At 40.5% G+C, this 26851-nt stretch overlaps 1 protein-coding gene across 3 annotated transcripts in view; it reads left to right on the plus strand.

Moving 5' to 3' along the window:
- Window positions 1–26851, plus strand: part of LOC105391196 (GATA-binding factor C) — a 70333-nt gene that overhangs the window by 20341 nt on the left and 23141 nt on the right. For 2 of the 3 annotated variants that reach the window (XM_011562638.3, XM_011562639.3), the window contains exons 3-4: window positions 3800–4333; window positions 13252–13403. In XM_011562638.3, the coding sequence (XP_011560940.2) occupies window positions 3800–4333; window positions 13252–13403 (686 nt within the window). The remainder of the gene's footprint in view (window positions 1–3799; window positions 4334–13251; window positions 13404–26851) is intronic. The other variant, XM_038122414.2, reaches the window with a different exon arrangement.

Genomic DNA, 26851 nt, shown 5'->3' on the forward strand with positions numbered 1-26851 from the left:
ATATTTGCAACGTTTTGGCAACTTTATTCGGTCATAAATTAACAGTTTTAAAGAAATTAACAAAAATATGATCATATCATTTCACCATCTATGAGGTAGCCTACTAGCTGTAAGAATTTAGACTTGCATAATTCCCACGTTATAAACGTATTAAATTTAAATACATTAAGCAGAAAACTTGAATTGGTAATAGGAATTGAAATGCGGGTTGTTTTGTACGAGGAATTTGAAGAATAAATATAAAGGAACTCTCCAAGTGTCTTCTGCACTTACTTCGGATGCAAAATGCAACTGGAACTATTAATTTTATCATTTTTAAACACTGTGATTATACCCATCTACATGAATGACGCACTTCTCAGCAATAAGCACGTGACGTGACTATTTGTATAGTAATCTTCTGAAGTTAAAGGTTTTAAAAAGGATAACCCGTAGATATCAAAGAACAATTTTAAGCTAAGCGAGCGATGCAAACGTTTGGGCACCTAAAATACTCAGCGTCGATACGGCGATCAATAAATTAAAATTAATTCGGCGTGCGAACGGCAAGATCCGATACGCGATACCGACGCCTACATTTATCATTCGCTAACACGTCGGACATTTCACAGGGGACGCTGGCCAGCCAAATACAGGCCCTCTGGTTATGAGGATAGAGGTCACGCTTAAGGTGATGGTATAGCACATAATGATCCAGTGGATGGACAGAGAATAACATGTCTAAAGACAATGCGAAGAAGGGATAAGTTGGTGTGTGTTTGGAGTGAGGCGTTAGGACGTGCAGAGACGCTGTTTGCATGAGGATGCGCTGATGTCACAGTGCAAATATACCAGCAGACGGAACGACGCGCGCCGGCCGCGGCCTTGGCAGTCGCAGTTCTCACGAGCCCGCGCCGCGCCGCGAATCAAACGATCAAAACTGCTGCACCATATTTGGGCGCCACAATAATACATAGACTCAGAAGAATGATGCTAACATGGCTGTAACCGGAAGGCGTCCTGCGGCGTACACCGGGTACATTACGCACATATGCGCCAGTTACGTGGCAGTTTATCGAAAGGGGCAATTTTCGCCTCGGGCCCGTTTGAATATTATAAAGAAGGGTGCTCACTTTCGATTTGACCACGCCTTAATGCTTTTGTGATGCCTTAAGTAAGCCCTTTAATGCGGTGGAGGCAATTTTATATTTTAAAAAAAGTTGTCAAGTAATGCTATTTAGTCTACCAAGGTAATGGAAAAATAAACACATTAATTACATTAGTCATCCATGTTGTGGCAAGAAAGGTTGACTTGCTCTCCTGGAGAATAATGAGGCAGACAGTAGTAGTATAGTGGCAGATGAAATAGATTTTCTCGCGGCAGCTGTCAGCGAATTGAAAAATTTTAGTTGCAACAAAGAGCAAGGGTTGCATAAAAACCGTTACAGCGAGTAAACAAGCCCGGTGGGAGAGTCGTCGTGAATTTGAACAACACTTGCAGCTCCCCGCCGCGACCTGATAAGATCTGACGCTGCATCTGCCGAGGGGAGGGGCGGGGAGGGAAGGGGAGGGGGGGGCAGGTCAGGGGTTCAATTCCGGTGTTTTGTCTCGGTGAGAACACTCGTCCAGATGAGTCCCCGCCGTGATTGGTTCATCATTTCATGTGTAATTTAATTTCGACCGGCAAATTAGATTCGGATTTGACATTTGCCGTCCAAGGAAAACTGCTTCATTTGGCTTATCTGCTCCTTTGAGTCCAATCTGAGTGGTAGATGAAGAGATAGGCCGAAGAGTACATAATTCAATTTCCGCTGCATTTACGTGTTTGTTTTCTAATCCTGCCGGCAAACACGAAATCCCCGAACAATCAGGGCTTAGTGACACACAAGCGTATCTAGTACAATGGCCAAAACAGGCGGCCTCTAATGAATAAAAAGCCGGTGGCCAGGTAGGCCATGTGGTGAGATGGCGCGATAAGGGGAATTATTCATACGCGCGTTATCGGCTCGCCATCGCCGGGGTATTGTGGGCCTCGGAGGGGTGGTAGAGCGCGCCCCGTGTGCACGGAGCCTAATGTCGCAGCCGAATCGATTATTGTTTTATAGTTTTCATAATATTTTACATCGTCTAATCTGAGGCTAAAGTTAACAATGTTATCTTAGTTGTGCCCAGATTAATTTACCTAATTTTATTCGATTTTTAACTTTTACTAAGTGCTAAACCTATTCCTTACAAGAACCTACAACATACCACTATCCACCCTGTCAATAAACAATTAATTGACAAACACTACGCATTGTTTGCTCTAAGTTCAGTCCCCTAGTCGCGTATAGTACGGGTGCCCTTGCGATACGGATCGCGGATGGCGATGCGATGCGATACGCGTAGTATCGAGCAGTGCGATCGGCACCTGGATCGATGTTGATGCGGGTAGTAGTGGCTCCCAGCACGACTGGCACTGACTTATGTTGCCTGCTGGTTGAGGTTTAGTCCGAACTTGTGCGTAACTGATGTACTTTGGGTTCAAGTGCTTTTTAGATTTGATAACTTGTACTTAATTTATAAATAAAGGTACCTAGGTGCTTAAGCCCAAATGAACGAAGACCAAAGTATAAAACTCTCACCCATTATACTAATTTAACCGTCTCTACTATACAGCGCTTGCCAATCAACGAACGTAAATTCGAAACACCCGTAATTTTCGCAGTCGGTTGACTGTAAATAAGTAACCATTAACTACCCGCAGGGTTCCGTACAATTGTCCTCATTGAACCGAAGGGATGGCCCCCTTCTAAACCGACCAATAGAGAAGCAGCTCAGACAGAAATCATTAACATGGGCACCCTACTGACGCACATATGTTTGCTTTCACTCTTTAAATAATAATTGTCGAAATGATTTTATAAAGGGTGGGGGTGATAGTTTATTGGTTGTTCGTACTTCTTGGCGTGGTTTATGGTATTCGTGTTTTTAGAAACAGATATTCCTTAGTAACATTGTTTTGCCGGTTATTGACTCTGTAGACCACCCAAGTAGGTACATTTCTAAACTTCCTACCGAATGTATGGTAATGTTCAGTTAGGTGAGTTGAGCAAGTATATCACAACGCACGTCCATGAACAAATTATCACGGTGTAGTCAAAACTGGCCCCATTATTGTTGGTAATTAATGAAATTTCCAGCTGGCCTACAATTTTAATTGTTCCATGTTATGACATGGCGCTTTTGAAACGATTTCGGAAAACTGAGCAGCGTTTCACGGCCCACGCTTCCATTCAACGTTGCACGAAACCAAACGCTGCTATTATTTGTTTATCAAATACGCATTAGTCTCATGAATATTACCCATTTTCATAGATGATGAAGATGTCGTGTGAAAGATTAGTGAGATAACCATGATATTAATTTGAATGAAACAGCGGGCGGGACAAAAACAGCCGAAATAGGGGCCTAATGGTCGCGGCTAACACTTAGTGGCCGCTGCTGTAATCAAGTCTTCCGTTTACATCTTTATCGCAGATGATGGTCACTTATTAAGTGCTTGTCATGTTACAATGCAATGACACAAACTTAATAAGAGCTCTTTGCTTTGATAAGTGACTTGCGATTATCTTTTGTGTTATCTTGCAGGATGGAAGGTTGACTGGAAGGTAACAGCGACTGAAAATCTGTTGCAGCATTCGGTATCATTGAAGGCTTTTCGCCGCTACCCACCACTTCAGACTCGCCGTGCTTGTACTTTTGTGTTTTTATTTAACCTTTGACCCAGTTCAATTTATTTTTAAATTGTGTCTAAAATATTTGTGTTGTATTGTTGCAGGCCGCAGCCTAGGCGGCGGCGGCGGGCAGGTGTGCCGGCCGCACTTCCACACGCCGCTGCACCCGTGGCTGGAGTCCAAGGCGCTGGGCGGCTCGTGGGGCGGCGGCTTCCAGCAGGACGCGGCGGGCGACAAGCCGCTCTCCCCCGCGCAGCACCCGCACCCGCACCCCCTCTTCTCCTTCCCCCCGACGCCGCCCAAGGACTCCACGCCCGACAGCGTGGCGGCCGCGGCGCTCGGGCAGCAGGACTACCAGGCCGCCGTCGCGCACGCCACCGCCATGAGCGTCGCCTTCATGCAGCAGCAGCAGGACCTGCCCCTGTGCGGCGACGTGAAGCCCATGATGGGCGCGCCGCCCAGCAAGCAGCGCGAAGGTGCGGCGGGCGACGGCTGCCCGCAGGAGACCAGCCAGCCCTCCGGGGAGTACAACGCGCAGTATAACGCGGGGGGCGACTACTACGGCTACCAGGGGAAGGGGTTTAGTGGGTCGCAGCAGCAGAGCAAGCCGCGGCCCAACAAGACGCGCACCAGCGCCGGTGAGTCCGCGCCCCCACCCCCCCCGCACTCGCCGCGCTTACCCGACCACTGACCGCTCCATTACCATGCGTATTCCATAAAACTGAAATACTAGCATAGACAAGATACGTCATTGTGGGACGTATAGATCAGCTTTCACTCGATAAATTGAATCAATCTGTGGCAAAATCAAATATCTCGAGCGCCGTTTCAAGGCTCGTTAATCTACAAGTTTACAAAACGGCCGCTGCAGCCACTCGAATAATTAGAATCTCACAGTGGATTGTCCCGGCGACAATAGCGATTTATTAATTTGATAAAGTGATAGTAATCTGGAATTTGATATTTTTAAATGTCATTGTCGAATAGTAATAATTAGGAGGAGATGTGGTCTGATAAGCGCCGGTCCGCTGTTCGTTGTCACTGGGTGTCGGCACTACTCAGCTACTCACTACTAACACGGGGTACTCGGTGTTGTCGCTTGTGCAGACTTATTGCCTGGTGGAGGTGGACTAACTGCACTGTTTCACTCACGATTAACATACCTCATATAAACTCTCTCAGGCTGTGATTGTTACTGATGACTATTTTAACAACGTGCTTCCTCATATAAAAAAGAAATTACTAACCGTTATAGTCTGTAAATAATTTTCTAAGCGGTGGCTTTCTCACATAATTTACGTCGGAACGAATATACTTAGGAAAATAATAAGTTAGCCGAGTGATCTTGTACGGGAGATTAAAAGGTGTCAGATAATAGGAGGTAATTCGGCGGTTCGGCTTGTTTACATGTTGGTCAAATGCAAATTAACTTTCGTTTCAATTTAGTTGTTTTATATGAAGTTCCTTGAGACCGGTTGATTACGCGGCCATTGTTCGGCGCTCGGTGGCTGTGAACCGAGCTTTAAGAGATGACCAAGTTAGTGAACGTTTCTCATTCTCTAATTGTAACCTCTATTGTTATTACCATAACAAAATAAACGTCTTAAGTGGATTTCTAATAAATCCGCACATTAAAAGTAAATGACTTGTAGAGTAGGTTTAAAATGTTTAAATAGATGTTGTCTTAAATCTTTTAGATGTGCTTTTGATAAGACAATGCCATAGTTCATAAATAAAATAATAATTTGGTATTTAATGTACTTACTAAACATATGAAAATGCATGCATATAGTATACATTCTGAAATAGGATATCAAATATGTTGCAATCGGTCACAGGCAGAAATGATATTTGAAATTATGAATACATCGCCTACGATTCAAGCAAACATTGTGTTTCGACCTTTATGAAGTTTACCTCGAGTATTGTTAAACCTGCATTGAATGAACATTTTGCAATCAAAAGTTGCCAGATATTTTAGCGCGTAGCGAGCAACAAAGCGTTGGCCAACCGTAATCGCATTAGCGTAATGCGAGCGCCTTTGTTTTAATATTTTTAATATAATGACTACTCTCATAGTTATGTCGGCGGGAGGGAACTGCGGTAGCCGTCACTCATTGTGTCTCAGTATAATATAATGAGACTAAAGTGTAAAGAATGGCTTTTAATATTGATTACATTATTTATTTCGCGACACGTTTTTTCCTGAATCAACGCGTTCACATTCGTCTCACGAAAAGTTGCGACGTCATCTTTGTCTTATTATTATGCAAAGATTCTCCAGATTAACTGCTTTCTAATCATAATGATACTTACGTTTGGATTTCACTTCTCAGATTAAGAAACAATTAGCTGATTCTCCAAGCATATTACAACAAAACATCTAAAACCGTGAACATAGCTATAGGCTCTATCTTTAATTTGAACCCCTGCCTGTCTGCTACAACGAACAATAAAAGAGCATTGGTCAGTAAAGCCTCGGCCCAGTTTTTCCTCCATCGAGAGGAGACGCGACAAGAATTTCACTCCTCCGTCCAATTCCTCGCTCAATAACACTCGGGCTGATTAAACGAATACCTTTAGGATGTAGCGAGTAATTGATTGTGTGTTTACAAGCGAACGTACAGAACCAATTTACACAGCGTTTAAGCGTCGTTAGCCGCTTTTTGTTCTAAGTATAATTATTGTAAAAACGTTAATAGTTCTTAATACGCATATGTGATATGTGCCTATTAGCTGATCAATTTAATCTGTTCCAAGTTGCAGCGCTAATGGAGTGTGCCGCTGCTAAACGGTCAAAGCTATCTGTGGAAAAAACTTGTGAAATTATTTAAGATAGCTTAGCGTCTTCTAATCCGGACTGCGTGATTAAATTTATTCTCGGAGCTATCTTTGGGATCTAGGTGTTTAATGTGTAATAGCCAGTAACAATAGCAAGGTTTTAAATGGTCGTAGAATCAAGGTGTATTTATAATTATGGGGCAGCAGCGTGTAAGAGCGAGTAGCAGGCAGTTCCTCTTCAGTGGAAGCAATATGGTAATGTGGCCTACCGGATGTTGCCCATTCCATTGTTGGGTGACCTCGGGCTCCTCGCCGCTCTACCGACATATTTCTGCTTTATAGCGAGGTTTTATGGAGTAGGCTGTATAGTGTATGGCGGCCTGCTCGACGGTGTAGCTCTAGGCATTGAAATAGGTGTGCTGTTCTAGCGTTATGGAATAAAGGGGTATAATTGCAGGCAGCTGTTTATATACTTAAGTAGCTTTATCATATTTAATTTTAGGCTTTTACAACGAATCGTGGGATGTCTCTGCATTTCATGTACCCAGTACTTTTTTTAAACAATACTGTCCGTTTAATTATAACGTTTGAAGAGCAATTTGTGCGCGCCGCACACGGTCTTGGCAAAAACGTGCGGAATATTTTGGCGTTTTCGGTTCCAAAGCGAGCAGGAAGTCGAGGGCATTACGCACAAGCGTCACGTGCCCGTGGCGGCTCAGATGCGATCCTGATGCGAGGCTGGGGGGTCACTCTATATGAAGAAAAGCGAAGTTTCGTAGCGCTGCTGCGTGAGCTGCGACTGTCTCGTTGTATTAAACGTGCCGTTCGTTAGTTTTTCGTCAGTATAGAGTAACCCTCGTGTTGCGATCTGCATGCGGGCCACGTCGGCTGCGTCTACGCGTTGGGCCAATTAGTGCGAACAGTGGACGCTGCTCTTAACGTAGTCGGTTAGAATTTAACTTTTATGACATTGGTATTAAGAATCGATGAATTGTAAAACACAATGTTGTCTAAAAAAATACTACTTTACTTATGTCTACACAGAAATATGAAAGGATTTTCCATCTAGCTAGGGTGTTCAATTACCAACTGTGCTATGTTTATATAAGGGAGAGAGACCTAGCGATCCAATAATAAAATTAATAATTTTATTGAAACTTATTGACACGTTTTTTAACACAGCAAATTAATAAGTTTCTAATCCTAACTTAATATTATAAATGCGAAAGTAACTGTGTCTGTCTATCTGTCTGTCTGTCTGTTACTCTTTCACGCCAAAACTACTGGACGGATTTGAATGAAATTTGGTATACATACGGTCTAGACCCTGGGAAAGAGCATAGGCTACTTTTTATCCCGGAATTCCCACGGGAAAACTTTTTAAGGCGAAGCGAAGCGCGCGGGAACAGCTAGTTTATTATATTCGTAATGTACAAAATCTAAGATGCAATTTTAAACTCACTGAAATATGCAATCGCACAGTAATAATAACATATCACTGGAAATATGCATATAACTTCAAAACTAACTACGCATATTTCTGGTTTTATATTTTAAAGTAAGTAACTTGGCAAAACTCTTTCATATATCAGCGGGCGGGTTTCTGCGAAGCGTCTTGTGAGCAGTTGCACTCGCCTGTACCTAGGTACTTTGTACCTACGTGCTACGTGGCACGCCAGTATGTATGAATTATTGCCTAATACCTACCTAACCTACCTAATACAATTTATATAATTTGTATGCTCGAGTATTTTTTTAGACCTACGATAATGTTTTTTTTGGTAATAAAAACTAGGTAGATAATTAGATTTAATAAAAAAATATGAAAGAAAACAAAATTTCAACTCAATCTACTTATTATAAGTAATTCAGTATGAAGAACTCTTTTAGAATAGAATAGAATAGAAAACGTTTATTATCATACAAAGTCTTTACGTAAGTAAACTACTGTGCATATGACTGACGTGCCAGGTATCCTAGAAATCTAGCGGAAATCATAAAAGTAATTTACTTTATGTCTATAAAAATTCTAGACAGCACGTAATTGCAATAAATAACAATTCGTAACTAACCATAACTATTCCAGGCAAGTGCTTAGGTAGTTGGTACCTACTTACATCTATGAAACTTTAAATCATTATTATTTACCACTCTTAAATTCGCAATGTGTTGGAGCTGTCAAAGATTCAGAAGCAAAAGACTAATGAGTAGTTCTCTACTTTTCTAATTTTCATACGTTCGCGGTGAATGCATCTAAGTAGCTTAGGAACTAAATATAGTGGCGGTCTAGGTAATCGTTAAGCTTAGAATTTATATAGTTCTTATTAGGTGAGTCATAAGAGTTAAATTCTGCCAGTATGATGTTGAGTCTGGCGTCCACAGTACGGCGACTAGTATACGAATCTCGTCACGGTCTGGCGGCGTCCACAATGTGGGATACCTACTACATACAATTGCATTTAAAATTTGCATTTTACGTCGCACTGCTCCGTGCTTAATTAAAATTATACCGACATTTATTAGGGGACGTTGGACCTTGTTGCACTTCAACCGATTTTGTTTCTGAAATTCTGAAATGTGCAACAAAAAACGGGAGTTTTGCTTTTAAACCGGGGCACTAATTGCACGGCGGCCATGCAATTCTGTGAGTCGTTTCAACGCGTGGTAATTACCGCGAGTCATATGCTAATGGCGAATGCAAATATCCACAAATATGAGCCACGCCGATGGCCGGCCACCGTGGAAAATGACTTCATTTCTACCGGACACTATCTCTTCTTATCATCTGTCCTATTTAACGCTATTAGAGTATACGCTGTGCATAATTTGTACACTCTAATAGCAACATCGTAATAGCTATGCTACCGACTAATATATGCGGCTGTCAAAAATGTTTAGTGCTAATAAAAATGTGCTCAAATGGTACTGTTCCAACTTCAGCCAAGGACTGTTTGCACATGTGTAATTTTAAAGTTAATATCTGAATAACATTGAAGAAGAGCAAGCACGCCGCAGCGTCCATTAAAGTGATTTCTATTTGCATACAGGCATGTAATTAAGGCGTAATAACGGCCGCTTCTGTGGCGCAACAAAGAATAACTTTTGAACAATAATTTAATGGTTTGTATGCAAAATAGCCCCATTCGCCGTTACGCCGTTGATGGGCTGATGCACTTAGTGAGAGCCGTCACGGTCAGTCCTTCATTTAAATGACCACAGTACGTGAACTACGTGTCGGGTTTTAATTCAATTAAGGTGCAAATTATCGAGCGCTAGTGTGAACAGCGAGGGTGAGGTCAACAGCGCTCGAGCGAGCTCCCATGACAAACTGCAAACGTCGCGAGAACACACCCGCCACCACGAGACCTTCAGTCTATTTCTGTATCCTACCGTTTGCCGGTAAAGGTCTCTGTATACCTACAGCGACTATAGGGTAGAGCGTATCCGGAACAATGTGTAGGGCTGCGTGGTACGCGGGCGACATCGAGTTGTTTTCCCGCGCGGGAGCCGTGTGAAAACTGCGCGCACTCGACTCTACCCAGAGGGCACTGGAGAGTGGCTCGAAAAATAAAAACCGCCCACTCGGCAACGTAAATATGGCAGATGAAAATCTTTTATCGCGGTCACGTCGCGCCCGTCACGACCGCACGTCACTGGAAGCAATAAAGAGCGAACACCATTCTAATTTTGAATAAACGCTCTGGAATTTTTCGCTTATCCTACCCTTTCTCCTAAAATGTTCAGTTACATGTTGATGTGTATCGTCGGCTCGAGGCGCACGAGCGGCCTCCGACTGTCGGCTTTCAACAAAATAGTCATCGGCACGATTGAACCGGATTGAACAATTAACACAACATAGTAATTAATCACAAATAGTGTTCTCTTTAATAATACGTGTAATGTCGATGTAAGAGGCTGGCCTGCTGTAAATCTGCCCGCGGCGGCGCTTTCACAGCACTAGATAGAGTCGTCGTCACAGAGACACGCGTTCATAAACCATCCATCCGCCACTTCTCCTGTTATTTCCTCCTAATAATCGTTATTGGTGTTTATTTATTACTAACTTCGGAACAAATTACAGGCTTTATCGACTAAAAAACAAGAACTAAAGAGTTAACCCAAAAAGTGAGTCGTCGGGTCGATCGCAATAACTTTTCGATAAGGCTCGACCAATTTAATTGCTGGTTCTGATCTGTTTTTCCATAAAAAAGATGAATGGGGTCGTCTGTCTAAAGATTAAAACGATTTTTTGTCGTTTAACTTAGTTTTTCTGTAGATTTTGGACACTTTCACCTGCAACGTCATCATTTATAAGATCCTTCATGTGTCGTACAAAATACGTCGTTATTCATTCAATCATGTCATGACATTATTCGAGGAAAGCGAGTAAGAATATAGTCCAGAAAGAAACAGATTGAGCTGCTTGAAATGACTTATCAGTATGCACTGAGATATCACACGCCGATATTATGTTATCAAGCTACTTCATAAAATCGTCAATGCCAATATTTTTTGGTACCAATTTAGAGTAGGTATTATGTATGTATTTAAATTATACATAAAATCAGAATATTGGTTCCGTTAAAGTTCATTTTAAATGTGACCTATGATGTATGATGATGTTCCTAATACCTACATAATTTCGTACGTAATTATTTATATTTTTTACATTTCAAATCGAATAGCCTCAAGTTCTCACGGTCGTTAACAAAGTAGCCAATATGTTTAGGGAGATTCAATAAGTTCTTAAGTGAGGATGCGAAAACGTAACGAGATTAAATTTTAAATTCGATCTCGGTAAATCATCCGTCAGTAATTGAGTTTAGAGGCTGTAGCGGAGACGGGGGCGGGGGCGGGGGCGGCGCGCTTCCCAGCTGTATCGCCTGCGCTTGCGCAAGAGGATGCTCAAAAACATCGGAAATTACACGATTAATTACAATCTATTTGTCAAAATTCCATTTTTATATTTTCAAGGGCGTTTATTTTCCCGGAGGAAGGCTCGTCTCGTGCGGTCAGGTTTTTAATCATTGCATGATAATAGAGTTCCGTTCATTGAATAATAATAATGTAGCATGTCCATTGAGTGTCGGTGACGCATGAGAATTAGTTACATTTCGCTTTCTTTGTACGAATTCGTAGATCTACAGTGCCTATTATAGTCGAATATGTTTCGCATTGACATTTTCCATAATCAGTTTTGATAATTTTAATGTAAAGTAGCGTACCTATAAATAAAGACATATTTAAGTATATTATTCTCATTATATTACAGGTAGTTAAAGCATGTTAAGTTTTTATCTAATTTTTAAAACTCATCTTTGATCAAAAAATGCAGTCTTCTTGCCCAAGGGTTTAATTAGAGTAACGTAACTTTGCGGATGATATGATTTGTGTTGAATATTGTTTTTTTTACTTTATCTAAAACAACATAGTGTTGCGAAAATGATTAGCATGTTCGTACATTAGTTTATTACTCTGTTCCGCTCTGGTTGTCCGGCGTACGATCTCAGACATTTTTGTAATCACCATTTATTTTTATAGTAATTCGCTTTATTGTTGGTGCAGTCTAGGAATTTGGAATTCATTTTTAATGCATTATTGAAAGTGAATATTATCGCCTCCCTATTATTTAGAGTTACCCATTAGGTTGATTATAAAATGCAATTGAAAAAAATGTGGACACTCACAAGTTTTGAATAACCAGTAATTTAAGTAACCAGTAAATTATTTAAAGGTGTTAAGTATTAAAAAAATCATTCGTATATACAGGTACCTTCGTTTGGAAGGTACTTTTATAGACCTAAAATAATAATTATTAAAAAGGTTCTATAAAAGTACAGTTTATTGCAATTAAAACAGAAGATTAAATCACGGCCCTTTCTCTACATTTCACTAATATTGTAATTTCAATATTATAATGTTCTCTCTGTCTTTTTCAGTTCGTTTCATATTACGTATTTTCAACTAACTACACCTTAAATTGCACAAAGCACAATCCAGTTTTATGAAATACCTAAGTTACATTTTCCTTTGCCAATCAATCAGTTAAGTTAAAGTTAAATTTATGCTTGAAATATAAATATTCATATTATTAATATTTTTCAATGTTGTATGGGTAGGTGGAGATGGAACCATGCCCCATTTTAAGTAACCCTAACAAGAAAAAAATATTTCTATACAATAAAAGAGCATATTGCAGTTGGTAGATTAGGATTACTTATATCATTAGGATTACATATAATAAACTTATAAGGTATTTATTATATTATTATGTGTTTAAGCTTGATTGCTCCGACTGTAATGCGCATGTCTAGATGTTGAACTTTGATTGGTACTTGTTTCTGAATGTGTTTTGTCATCTTCCGCAGCCTGCCAGGAGACAGGTAACTCACTGATAATGCCATCATCACAAATATTACTATTATTTCCGCCATTTTGATATATTTTTTGGTTCACACTGGTGTTGGTTTTGTTTTATTTGCTGTATTTTTTATGGTGTTGGAGTTCAATCTTTCCCCTAAGACACACATTAAGATATACAATTATACATACGTAATGCTTCATTTTCATAATCCTTTTTATAAGCAAAACCTTTATGTAAATTACCTACTATCCTTATACTTTACTTAAAAACACCAACAGAGAAACGAAAACGCTCGAACAACATCCAATTTAGTGAGTCAGGCATTTTCCTTTCACGACTATCTTAGCCCTTATAGCTTACGAAGTGCTCGAGTTTTTCCTCAACTAATTTTGGACTTTATCCGATGTGCAGAGGGTCGAGAATGCGTGAACTGCGGCGCGACGAGCACCCCACTCTGGCGGCGGGACGGCACGGGGCACTATCTCTGCAACGCGTGCGGACTCTACTACAAGATGAACGGCCAGAATAGACCCCTGATCAAGCCTAAACGAAGATTGGTGAGTGTAAGAATCCGACCAATTTGTCTCTTCCTCGGGGTTTCTTTCACAGTTAAATCGGACAAAGCAAAAGTCAAATTAAACGGTCACTGTGAAATAAGCCCCACTATTGGTTAGTCATTCACAAATTACTTATATCTTAGGCTTAAGTTTTTAATCTATGTAAGTCGCTTTGCATTACTCTGCACTAAAACGCCAGCATTGGATTAGCTAATCTAAATTCAATCTAATGTTAATGCTCAAGATAAGGCACCTAAAAGGCCTTATGAAATTCTGAGACCTCAAATTCTTTTACTCAAACGAGGGGATTCTCAGAAGTGGAGGCAGTTACATAATTTGTGGCCGGGACCATTCTAGGTGTCGTTGAAATAAAACGGGCAGTGAGAGGCGGGGGCTCACGACGCTCCGGCCACGGCGCTGGAGCGCTTCGCCGAAAAACCAGTACCTAGTCACACGAGCGCCATAAATAACCAGTGCGCTTAATCTGACCACAGATAAACAATGTGACATTCGGCCATCACGTGACGGCGGCTCTAACGAGTGGCCCGTGCGCACAATTGTACAATTTACCTTAATGCCCTTCTCACAGACATAAACTAGCGGAATGGCACCGGAATGGCCCAGAATATTTGCCTTTTGTTGGCCAAATTACGTAATACAGCGCACGTTATGGTTTCATTCGCCGCAGCACAGTCCGGCCCATGCCCGCGTCTGTTCCATGTTCATCGTCACGCCTCTTAAAACTGCATTATGCGACCCTACACATAACAAATATGCCGCTTAAATTTACATAATAGTAATGAAGGCTATTTGTAGCTATAATATTTCGAACAAACAGACATAATTTCAGTCCTGTTTCGCGGCGCTCGTACCCGGATGCTCGGCGGTGAAGTCGGCACGGTATAAAAATGCCGTTAGAGTGGAATGAAGAAGATTGAATTATAACTTTTATTTTCACTGTGGGAAATGCCGAACAATGAGCGCTCTCCGCTAATCCCTCCTTCGTGATACTTAATCCTTAAGAAAGTGCTCGCTCTCTGACTGAAAAACGCTGCGATCACTTCTTTTGGAGTACACCGCGGTAGAAAATAGTTGTTTCTTTCCATTAGAAAATAACATCTCATTTGCAATATGACGTCACTGAAACGCGTTGCGTTAAGGTTTAAGTTAATTAAAAGTTCAAATTTGTCTCGGCAATTAAGCGTCCGTTAAGAAACGGCGACCTTGTCTAAGACAGACAGTAATTAGGCGACTACTGCAGTGAGCTAAAACAAAGAAATTTAAGGTTTACCTCTATTTATAATAATTAGACTAGCCCAATTACCAGAGCGCACTTGACACCAATTATAAATATGAAGTGGGAACTTTCTCGACAATACAAAAATTGTGGAGTTTATTCGTCTAGGTAATTCAAGCTTTAATAAATATTTTCAAATTGTGATAATCAGTAGCAATAAGACTGAAGTAAGGACGGAAGTAGAGTCCATATTGGTCGACAGTAAACTTACCTCCATGGTTTCAGTGTAAATGTTTATAGCTGGCAGCGCTGAGCGTCGGGCGCGCGATTATGCGATAACAGTTTTATTTTCGTGCATAAAATTTATATATTCGCAAAACTGACCGAGTGAGCGCTCGTAATCTTAAAAGTTTTAGCATTTCTTTAAACAGTTGTTACAATCGTACATAAAACGTTTAGCTTATTAGCAGTAAGAACTCAACTAGAAGTAGTTCTTATGTAATTATGACAGGATATAAAATAATGATGTAGATATGGGAAGAACGAAAATTCTTGAATCCAGTTCTGCATTAGACCATCAACATAAGTTGGTGAGTCAAAGACGATTGCCTCAACAACGCATTTCTATAAACAGTTTAAATAAATGATTCCGTAAAACAAAGAGTTATTGAAGCGTGAAGTGCTCGGACAAGCAGTCTGGTAGCGGGTAGGCTGGCAGGTCGGCTGTAGATCGTAAACCGGCGGCTGCGCCCGCGCTACACAGGCTATGCGATATGACTGCGCTTCGATCATAATTTCGTTTCTCGCCTTACAACAAACTAAACATATTTTTTGGCGTCTTCATTTTAATTTTAAATACAAATAAGCAAGTAGGTATTATATATGGAAAAAAAATGTTAATTAAAATATGTTGAATTTATACTAATAATTAAACAAATAATCATCTATTATAAAATATGATAACCTACCAATAACGCCAAAATTAAAGTAAGTACCTTATTATTCAATTTTAAATAAATAAAAAAACTCAAAATTTTCTTTAGGTACCAATTTTGAGAAGTTTCATACAAAAGACATCAACGCGTTTCAAGTTCAGTAAGTTCTGCGAATGCCTACAGATTTACATTTTAATTTCTTACATGTAAAATGCCTTCTTAATTTTGTTTGAATATTCAAATCATCACGTTTGATTCACGATGCTAATAGGGGTCAAGGAACTTATCTAGTTGGTTTTCAACAGCTATCCTAGCACCAAATAAATTATTACAATAAGAATTCTGTATCCCTAAAATGTTTGCAGAAACAAAGTCCCACACTGTCTGGCGGAATTAATTTGTAATCCATTACGTCATTCTATTGGAGTGTATGTGTATATTAATTAACAGGGTATAAAGTTTTAAACATCGCAGTATAATCGACTTTCCAGCCAGTACTCCTAACCTAACCTTATATCTAACCTTTTTCTTAAAAAGAATATCGACGGTCGGGTTATTTTTGAATTTGGAACAGCAGCGGTAGTGTTGTCGAGGTTCGAGCGACAACTCGCACCGGCCATCGATCACGGGGTGTCGTCGAATAAATCGAATGAAATTGCGGTCATGGCCCGAAACGCACCACACACGTCTTATTAGCCGAATGTGAATCATTCTTTTGCTGTGGCTGTTTACATTTCGTTCGCGGTTTTGCGGTCATCGTAAAGAATAAATAATATCACATTTTGACCCATCGCGTTATAATTTAATAAAAGCACACAACAGGTTATTTGGAAGTGATTTACGTGGGAACTAAGACATACGAAAGGTTACTTTGTGTGCTCGTAACAAAATTCGTGACCTGTAGATTAGCATTTTAATTTAGATTCTTTTACATAAATATTTAGAGTGAGTATATTTAACTACGTCTATTTGAGTACCGTAGATAAGCTTATGCTATTTATATCCCAGCTTTTCCTAACCCAAATATGCAATGAAGCAATTTCTCGAAAGCCCACTAATATTTTGGATATTTTGACCAGAGACCTCCAGGAGTTTTTTTTTTTCACAAAAAAACACTAACAAGTACATCACTAGTGTCCCACCGTCGTCGTGAGTGACATACGAACTGTATCTTCTCCGCGGGGAGCCACGACGTAACATTTTTACTATCCCCGAGGCTTGCCTACCTGACGCAGACTTATGTGGCACCGAGCTACAGGTGGACCGTGAGACAGGTTGTAGGTTTGACTCCCGGGGGACTTCTGAGTCATTTAAAAAGTCATATTTGAAATGTTTTGATTTTTATCAAAAACTTATTTAAAACGTTGCTATTCTATTTTTATGATTCGTACCTATGGTACAGATTTACCGTTAGTAGTAGTTTAGTAGGTTTTAGATGCTGTTTCCGCAATGCTACTAAGCGTGTACAAAAGCCATGCATATTCAGTATAAATCTACTGAGAACTATGGCGTCCCACAGCGCAGGCTCAGTTTTATTGCATTTTCATAAACACGGTCCGTTTTTTCCTCCCACAGTCTCGGCGCGAGGGAAAAAAACAAGCACTTTTGTCAACGCCTTGATTGATTCGGTAACCTTCCCTTGTTTTAGCAATAACCCAACTCCTCGTTTTTTTTCTCCCAACGCTTCCCTCGTACATTTTTATTTGCCACGTCGAAAAGGTTTGACATATCACTAAATTCTGTAAGAAAAATTACAATTCTTAGGATTTTTATACCGGTGGTCGGGCTACGGGAGGTGTTATAAATTTTAAATGTTTTTTTCTTCCGAGTCACCGTTCATTGTGTAAGGAATTGTACGTTTTTGTGTACGTATTTTTATAGTTTGAGGGTTCTACCTGGTCTAGGCGCCATGGCCAGTGGCTGTGACATTTATGGCCAGGATATTGGGACAGCATTAATGTCGATATTAATAACGAGGAAACAAACCCACGGGCGATCATAAATTCTAGCGTTGTGGCAGTTGTGCTTGTTTTATACTCTTGTCAAAATATAATCTGACATGCTTTTGTTTTTTTCTTCATAACCATTTTGAAGAACGTGACTTATAAGAAATGTGAACATAAAAACCAAAAGGCAATACATTACGGATTTAATGTTTATTAGTGAATAATAAGCGTGTGATAGTCGGCCGGATGAGTTTGTTAATTTAGAGACGGTAGCTGTAATAGAATGAGCTTGTACACATTAAAAGTAGGCGCGCTAATCGAATGAAGCGGGGCGAGTGGCGAGTACACGGCGATCGATGCCGCGCGCCCGATTTCACGCGATCCGCGGAGAATCGATGCATCGCCGCCGCCGCCGCCGCCGCCGCCCCTACTTCCTATACTCACCTGATTAATTTAGTTGTTCTGCCGTGAGATCAGCTCACCGCTTTATAAATACGGCAGATGAGATTGCAGCTGTTAAGTATCATGTCTCGCCGATGAAGTTTATCGGGAATTCGAATTGGAAGGGCTCTCAACTGCACTTGCAATTCAACCTGCAATGTTTAAATAATTCGATACACACACGCCAACACCATAAAGAGTAGTATCTCGAATGAATGTCTCGGATACAATGACGAATTGAGGGTATAAAAAGCGAAGTACGCAACCGAGGGGCTCTCGTGTCCCGAGGCATATGTTCGATATCAAATATTGAAATGCGAGCTTATTAAATATGCTTATAACAGTGGCAATGCGTTCAGGAGAGGCAGCGTCATTAGTTACAGAGACACTGGCCACGTAAGCCAACAATTTGAGCGAGCCGCGAACGCCTCAGTAATTGCTGCCTGCCACCTCGCACCGCCGTTTATTTATTTCTATTTATAAAGCATTCGAGCGCTAATTATATTGGTTGTGGTAAAGCGTGATTTGTGCCGAGCTTTTCGGCTGCGGAACAGTTGGTGTTGGGGCTCCCGGCGCTGACGGGCTAATGACAGCGGCGGCTTCCTGCATGTTAATTGTGCAGAGGAAGTGCCTCCGATGGCGCACCGCATTATTTATTAGATCGACTTTTGGTGGTTCTGTTTTAGTTACGTCACGAGCCACTTACCCGTCTGTCACTCAGCCGCTTCGAGCCCACAGATTATAACGTAATACGGTAGTTTGCTCGCTGCTTATGCCATTTAGAATTTTAATGCCTTTAATTGCTCTGATGGGTCAGTCGAGAAGAAATAACGAACCTACATCAGGGCTCGAGAGAGCTGCTTTATGTATCTGTCTCAAAAGGTTGACAGCACAAACTTGCAGGCTTACCATGAATCAATTTAAAAAGTGTGCTCGATACAGTCAAAAAGAGAAATGTGAAGTCGACTTTATGAGCCGGGGTCCACTAAATCACTGCATCGCTGGTGTTGATTGTACACGGCGCGCAACGAACGCTACACTTCGTATTTCTGAACTGCAATTTGAGGCTTTAAATCAAAGAGGACATCTTCCGTCCGCGCGCGGCTACCGATAAATTAACTGTTCAGAAACAAGAAATTAAACAGCAATACGACCAATTCAATGGACATAATTTCATGTTTAAGGGCGAAGAGATTCCGGTACTTCTCTCGTCCTAAATACTAGTATGTTATTTAAAACTACTTTAAAAGTACTTTCCGTAGCGACCTACCTATTGATATACATCACATCATCATCAGCCTATAGCAGTCCACTGCTGGATGTAGGCCTCTCCTAAAACACATCACACACTAGATATATTCTACTTCTGTGCCAAAGGTAATCTATCTCCGAGGCAGCATTGCCCAACGGTATCGGAAGCTCTAAATCCCTTTAGCGAGTATTTTGTCAACTCGATGTAGTGTCGCCGCCCACGCGCCTCTACTCGAGTACACGGCCTGGCTGCTTCCGCGTCTGCGCCTGCGCATCATGCTCGACACAGGAGAATCACCTCTAAGTCTATAGCAGTAGGGGCTACGGGGTCTTAACTCAAATTCGAACGTCCAATTGGACATTTGATTCAAATTGGATTAACTGCTTTAATTAGATGATTCTTAGTGGAACCATTTTAATAGACTGTGTAATGTGTATGGATTGTTGGTCTGTTTTTTATTTAATTATTTATTTCATTAAAAACATAACAACCACTTTTTTTTTCTTTTTAGGTATGGACAAAATTGACTACTTAATTTTGTTCTATATTTTTGGGTAGTAGCTCCATTATAAGTGACACTAAGGCCCTCCGCCGCTCGTCCCTAAACACAAGGCCTATTGCATATGTATCGGCGCATCTCCTCGGATCACTCGGTAATTGACACGATATACCCGATACAGGATCACACCGATCCGGCCGAGATAGCCGTACGCAGCCGTAACAATATTTAGATTACACTTCCCGTACACATGGTATACAATACCAATTATTACCTTGACGGCTCCGTCAATCTATAGCGTCATAGGTGCGTTTATGAAAGATTACTGGCAGATTTTGCCGGCCAAAGTAGCAACGTGTTTTAAAACTCAGCATGAGGGAGATTATATATTACAGCCAATATGTGCTCCATAAGTAAGTACACAATATATTTAAACGTTAATCCGTCAAAAACTTACAGGTGAAATGAAACAAAAACTTTCATATTGAGAATATTTTACATCATAAACCAGGCAATCTGAAATATAATAGTGGTGAAACTAATGGTTCTAATGTGGGCAGTGTTACTGGGCGAGGAGATAAAGGGGCACGTATAGAGTGATCACATTGTCCCGTGTTAAGGACCGGTTAGGTCAGAGCTGGTAACGAGCGCGGTATACAATAGACCTTTTAGCGTCACATCGGACGCGCGTCAATCCGCCGTCGTCCGTCACACCCGCAGTGTGCAACCACCTTTATTATGGATATAGCCGTTATTAGACGCTCCGCTATCTGACGCATTAAGCGTAACAGCCTGCAGCACCGATTAGCATAATCGAGGATCAAATCATCATTGTAGATTTGGTATGTGGCTGATGTCCTTAATTCTAACAAACACCACAGAACGTTCCGCAATTTATAATTGCCACGCAAAGCTAGATGTTTTATTGATAAGCAGTGAATCTCGCGATTTTATTGCCGCATGGTAATATGACAAACTAAAGAATGGATTGACAACGGACTCCTAAAAACGCGCGCTGGTTCGATTCTTATGGAAATAAAACATACATATCCAGCAGAGTGACGTGCGTCCGGCGTCACTTAGCAGCGCGGGAATGATGTGACAGCGCTCGCCGAACAGAAATTCCTTTTTTAAAATTAAAAATAGAGCAAAAACCTTGCATCGTTTTGAATCTGTTCCATTGTGTTCACGTTTTGGAAAAATTTAAATGAGCGAATGCTGGCCGCTTTTTTGTGTTGCGGAATCTTGGATTCGGCGTTTAAATACATACACTTTCGCGGTTTAGCGCCATGTTTTTCCCACTTTTTGGGCTCCCCATGGCGGCGGGCTGCGGCACTTTGCCGAATAACTTTGCCTGATTATACTTCATTTACTTTTTCCTACTCTCTGATAGACAGTGAGACGTTAAGATACAAAACGTTATCAGTAATGTCTTGTATTCATTTGGTAAACATTCAATAAAATGTAAAGCATCCTCATGAAATTAAAACCTAATGCGATCACCATAAACAATGAGTCGACTATATCCTGGACATTAACGAATGTAATGGCGGTCCCGAGTAGTTTTTTGCGTGTCGGCGTTCAGCAGAGCATTGATTGCAGATATTTAGAGTGGCAATATGAATGTATTTATTCAGGGCGAGGGCGGCCCGCGACTAACAATGGCTGCTTGTCCACACCGTCTCCGCCTCAGGGTTGAAGCAAACAACACACACATTTAAAACTCGTAAATCTAATGAAATCATACAAATGCACGATTGTTAGCTAAATTTGGGTTTTATTATGAGAAATCGCCTTTATTTGTCTAAGTCTGAAAGTAATAAAACGATGCTGAATGGAATGAGCTGTTTGCGAATTCTCATCGCGGTTTCTCTAGTTATGCCTCGTGTAAAAATGCATTACGCAATCGTGTTCTAACAGTTTTGCAATATAGTATTTGAGGTTTTTGTGGATTGTGCAAGCAGTGCCAGCCCTAGTTCGGTAAAGGGTCGTGAATCAGGGTTGTCACAGCGGCCGGTGGTCCGTGCGTCAAAGCACGCGCGTGCGCCGCTCCATTCGCATGTATTTCAGCTTCCCAATTTACATATCCACTCTTAATAGTGTATACAATATAGTATATCCAATAAAAACACGAGAAAATTTACGTTTTCTATTTGCTACTGAAATCTCTGCACTCAGATTAAGATAAGATTAGCGGGTATAAACATGGGTTAATTATGAATAGCTGCCGTGGTTATCAATTTGACGTTTGATGTGGTGATCTCGCTGCTCCACTGGAAGCGGTTAGGTGAAAGAGAAGACGCTCTATGTTGGAGAGGGACGGGAGGGATAATTAACAACATTGAGACACCATTCTAAATGAGGTGGGTTCCCGTGTGGAGCAGTAACAGCCACCGACGTCGTCCGACGCGTCGTGGTCGTTTTGCGACAGTTTGCCATTGTGTATACCGCCCTTACCTTTGTTCGGGGCCCATATAAATTGGTCCGCGACGTTCAAAGCACTGACAGGTATATTTGAGTCGTCGGGTTTACTCGATAATTAATCGGTATTGTTAACTTGAACGGCCACCCTTGTTTACCGAACAAGGGAATCCGAAACGACTTTTGTTTCGCAGTTTTAATTTGTGTTGTATTTAGTTCGCCGTTGGTATTGCCGCAGCCATATTTGGATATTGGTTAATTGATTGAAGAACATAACTTAATTTAAGGCGTCTTACAAGGTTGTGCTATTTTGACACATACCATTATTATGATGGATATTACGCGAGTTTTTGCTGCACGTGTCTAAAATGAATGTCAATTTGGTCATAAATTTAAAGCATCACGCCAACGAGAACAAAAAACAATACATAGAGTTCACATGCGATGCCGTAAATCAATAGTCGGCCCGACGCCCCTCTAATGAATGTGAAAAAACTATTTATACATTTATACATTCTTCCTTCGTTAATTGAATCGAGCGTGCGGAATTACTTCACAAGACAATTGGGTTTCGAACGTGTGGCTAGAAAAAAGTTAAACAATAAAAAAACTATGCAATAACCATTTCACGGTGGCTAAGTGCGTAAGTTGCCTTTAATTAATTGGCTGGGTGAAATTGCAGTTGGTATGTAATCCAATACTGACGAGAAATGGTATAAATGTTAAGTGTTAAACTATTTAGATGATACATTATGTGGAAAATAGTCACATTTACGTACCGGTCAGCGCAGTGGATAGTGACGGTGGCTACTGCGCCAGAGGTCTCAGGTTTGATAGATTTTTCAGTTCTTTAACCAAATTGTTAAAGTTACATACAATGCAATGCTAGATACTAAAATAAATACATTTGATTAATACTAATAAATATACCAGACACATAGCAAACTCAATAAAATACCTACATGTAGTAACATAGTAGGGTTAATTGTATAAAAGCCATGCTGCTAATAAAGAAGGCCAAGTCATGGCAAGTGCAATAAAAATGTCGCTTGCCATTCTAAATTCGCCATACTTTCTTGCAGCTGTTTTTTGTGTAGTAATAATTATTAAAACAAACACTTGGCTGTATCACTTAATGTCGCCATTAGGGTCAGTAAGGAGTAAATGATACCGATAAACAAAAACCGGAGTCCGCTCTACCATCACGTCACCTGCCCTTTGTATACGATGCGTCGTACTAAATATACTTACTTTTTTTAAATTACCGTAGTTGTTTCATGTCCCATTAAAATACTTTTTTCAAATTTAAATCGAAGAATGACAGGCACAACGTTTTAAACTTGTAAACTTTGAGGTATAAAAAACAAATATGTCAACAATAATAAATTTGGTAGACATCACGTCATGATTCAAGTCCATTCTCAAACGACAAGATGCATCATAAGGACAGATGTACTTAAGACGTCGCGTTGGTGTAGCGTTGCGTCGGAGATGTTATAAAAGGCTGAGGAATTATGAAATGAAATTAAAGATATATTAAAAGTACCGCTCAAACATTACGTCTGTCCGAATATCGGGCTGTCTCGCGGGAAGCCATCCGTGCGGCTACCGGGCGCTGCCCTCGCGGTACAGCTCCAGTGTGTCTCATCATTAGCTAAAGGAGTTGTATCTACGGATTCTATCAAGAAATTTATGTGACTTTGGGTTGAGATGCATAAAATACATACTTGGCTCGATCTTCGCTTTTTATTAAAGTTTAATCCAGCACTTAAAACGGGCAGAGCCAGTATTTATTTACTAAAATATTATACCTACATAAGATTAGTTTTAATTATTTCGGAATTATTTCCATTGAAATGACAGAGTAAGGAGGTTGGTAAATTGCGAGGAGACGCAACGGGAAGAGCCCGTGCTACTGCCTGTCCATCAAACTTACATACGTATGATGGGAAGTTGAATAAAATGAAACATTAAATTAGTCATAGCTTGCACGTACTGTATTCAGCCATTCTTCTTTTGGATCTGACTCGAGTTAGCACCGTGTGTTTTTTGTTGCAAAGCTTTTTACGGCTCATTATGGAATAAGGATGTTTGAAATACGAACATCGCATGTTATTAGCAGGCTGACGTTGCAAACAGGAGCTCGTATACAGGCTGTTGCAAAAGTGGTATGTTTTTGTTTTGCGAATCATGGAAATTGTTGAAAAAAGACATGTGACCAACAAAGTTTCTATGGAGAAGCAACTTTTATCTCATTTTTTTATAGCTAGCGCCTTTTGGCTTACCATACCTTTTTTGAAACACCCTGTATAAATGAAACAGTGGGGTCGCAGTCCGCGGGTCGGTCACGAGGTCTCAGTTTCCGAGAACTGCTCCAATACTTTAATGAATGCAGAAATGGCCGCGCGGGTAATGATCTCGTTGCCTCTTCATCGGACCTTATCAATTCTCGTTAAAAATGATCCAGTAAAACCCCCCAATACGTTACCGAAAGCGAGTTAAAATCTCGCGCACACCCATTGTAATAACGTATACGCTCTCAATATTAAAATTTAACAAGGTATTAATTAAAAAAACTAAAGCGAAATATGTTTAAAATTTTCTCAGGGCGCGCTCGGCCCCCTCGTGTTATTTTGTTTTTAATTCCATTTTATTCGGCGCTGGCCGCCGTGGAACGCCCACCAGTGATTTAAAATTTTGATTTATCGGAGGCCGGCGCGGCGCAACCTCCTCGGTAATTATAAATATGACGCGGTGCTAAACTGCCCGCTGACCCCCTCACCTCGCATAGTATCCCGATCCACTAGCCTATCCAGTACTATTCACCCTACTCACTTTCCCATGCGAAAACCTCGCTAACTGTTGTCGTAAACGTATAAGAATTAGCATGTTTTATTGACGGGATTGGGCAGGTGCCTCGTATTTACAACTTCCGACTGTACGCAGCTTGGCCCGCGGCCCTGCGTTTCACCTCACCTGTTTTATTTTGATTAATTATTTCGCTGTTATATCTGGATTGTATTTACAATGTATAATGGGTTGTCTATAAAATCTTCCTACGATGCTATTACTGCAACTGATACCACGGTTAGGTACTTAAGTTTTCTTTAGTAGTACTTACTTGACGGAGCCAATGTGTCATTTCAGGTACACTATTAAATTCGGCTACTCAAACCGATTCAGAGCCATTTATCAAAATGACATAAAGTGCCGTGTTGCAAAGAACAAATTATGCAAAAAGTCAGAAGAATAAATCATATTTCGGGGCTCGCACGACTCGTATCGAGGTTCGGTTCCCGGCCGCGGCCTGTACACCTCCGGCCGATGCCATTCAATGCAAATTCGCTGATATCCAACGAGAATTACCAACAGTTAGTCGCCTCCCGGACATAATTTCTACTTGCTTTGTGTAATTTTGTTTTTAAAACTACCACCAGTTTTAACTTATGTTAGCGGGGACTCATTTTATGAGACTTTTAATGCCACTGCTTGTGAATCAATGTGCACCTGTCCTTATCGAGTCAGTTAAGTCCGCTTCCGACGGAGCTAATACACTCTAGTTGTTCCTATTATTTATTTTCAGTTTACAATGCAAAATTGTTAAGTAAGTAAATCCGTCACTTATATTAATGTTTTGGATTTTTCTTACAAACACTTGAACTGGTAAAGGTCGTAAGTTCGTAGCCAAGCAAGATGAAGCCTACGACGCGCGCTACGAAACTATTCCAAACGAACGCGTAGCGACATCTCTTGACGTTCTCGCGAACTAAACTAAACACAGATGAGAAATTATTTTGTAATAATAAAATTTATTTTAATCGTATCAAATGAGACAAAATAGTGTAGAATTTAGTTAATGAAATAATTAAAAAAAAACATTACGAAGCTATTCCAACCTTTTTGAATTTCGAACTATTGGGCCTCTAAGTTTGTAGTGTCTAAATTTCCTTTCTATTTCTTAATTTCAATATGGCGGAAAGCGGGAAAGTGCATAATAGTTGCAATAATCAGTAATGGTTTCCAAGGACCTTCAAGTCGTTGACAAGAATGATGCATGCCTTATGCCCTTCATCCATCATACAATGTGACTACTCGGTATTTGCATGCTATCTCGCCTATAATATTGATGGCACTGCACTTGATTTATTAAGTTGATTTTATAAGTTTTTAACTCTATCTACTTAAATATGTAGCACCTACTTAATTTTGCATGCGTTAACTTATGCCAGATATGCTTGGGGGGACCCTAATTTCTTCAGAAACTAACTGATTGCTGATATTTTGCTATTGATAAAGTTCAACTGCCTGAAATTCTGAAAAAATATCCAATTATTTAAATCGTATTTTATATCAGTATCTGTAAACGTATTTTTTCATAAATATATCTTTTAAAAATACTGTATTTTCACGCGTCTCATGTACAACTTTCTACTTGTTAGAAACTATATCGCTAGTGGCATCATCCATCAACTTCTGCCTGAACTAATTAGTCAAGTGTTTCAAGTAAAAGTAGCTGTTTCTATACGAGTTTCATGTCGCCTATTGTACTGTATGTTGAGAAATAAACCGATTCCGTGGTTTAGCCGCAACGTTTCATGTGAGTTGGTAATGTATGCAAAGGTCACGGACTGTTTCCTATATTTATAGACGGACTAAGCTGAAGTACCTACTAACTGTGGCTAAGTGAGTTCACAATTGATTGGGTTAAAGTTTTTGCCTATTA

The sequence above is a fragment of the Plutella xylostella genome, chromosome 22 (assembly GCF_932276165.1).
Source record: "Plutella xylostella chromosome 22, ilPluXylo3.1, whole genome shotgun sequence".
NCBI lineage: Eukaryota > Metazoa > Arthropoda > Insecta > Lepidoptera > Plutellidae > Plutella > Plutella xylostella.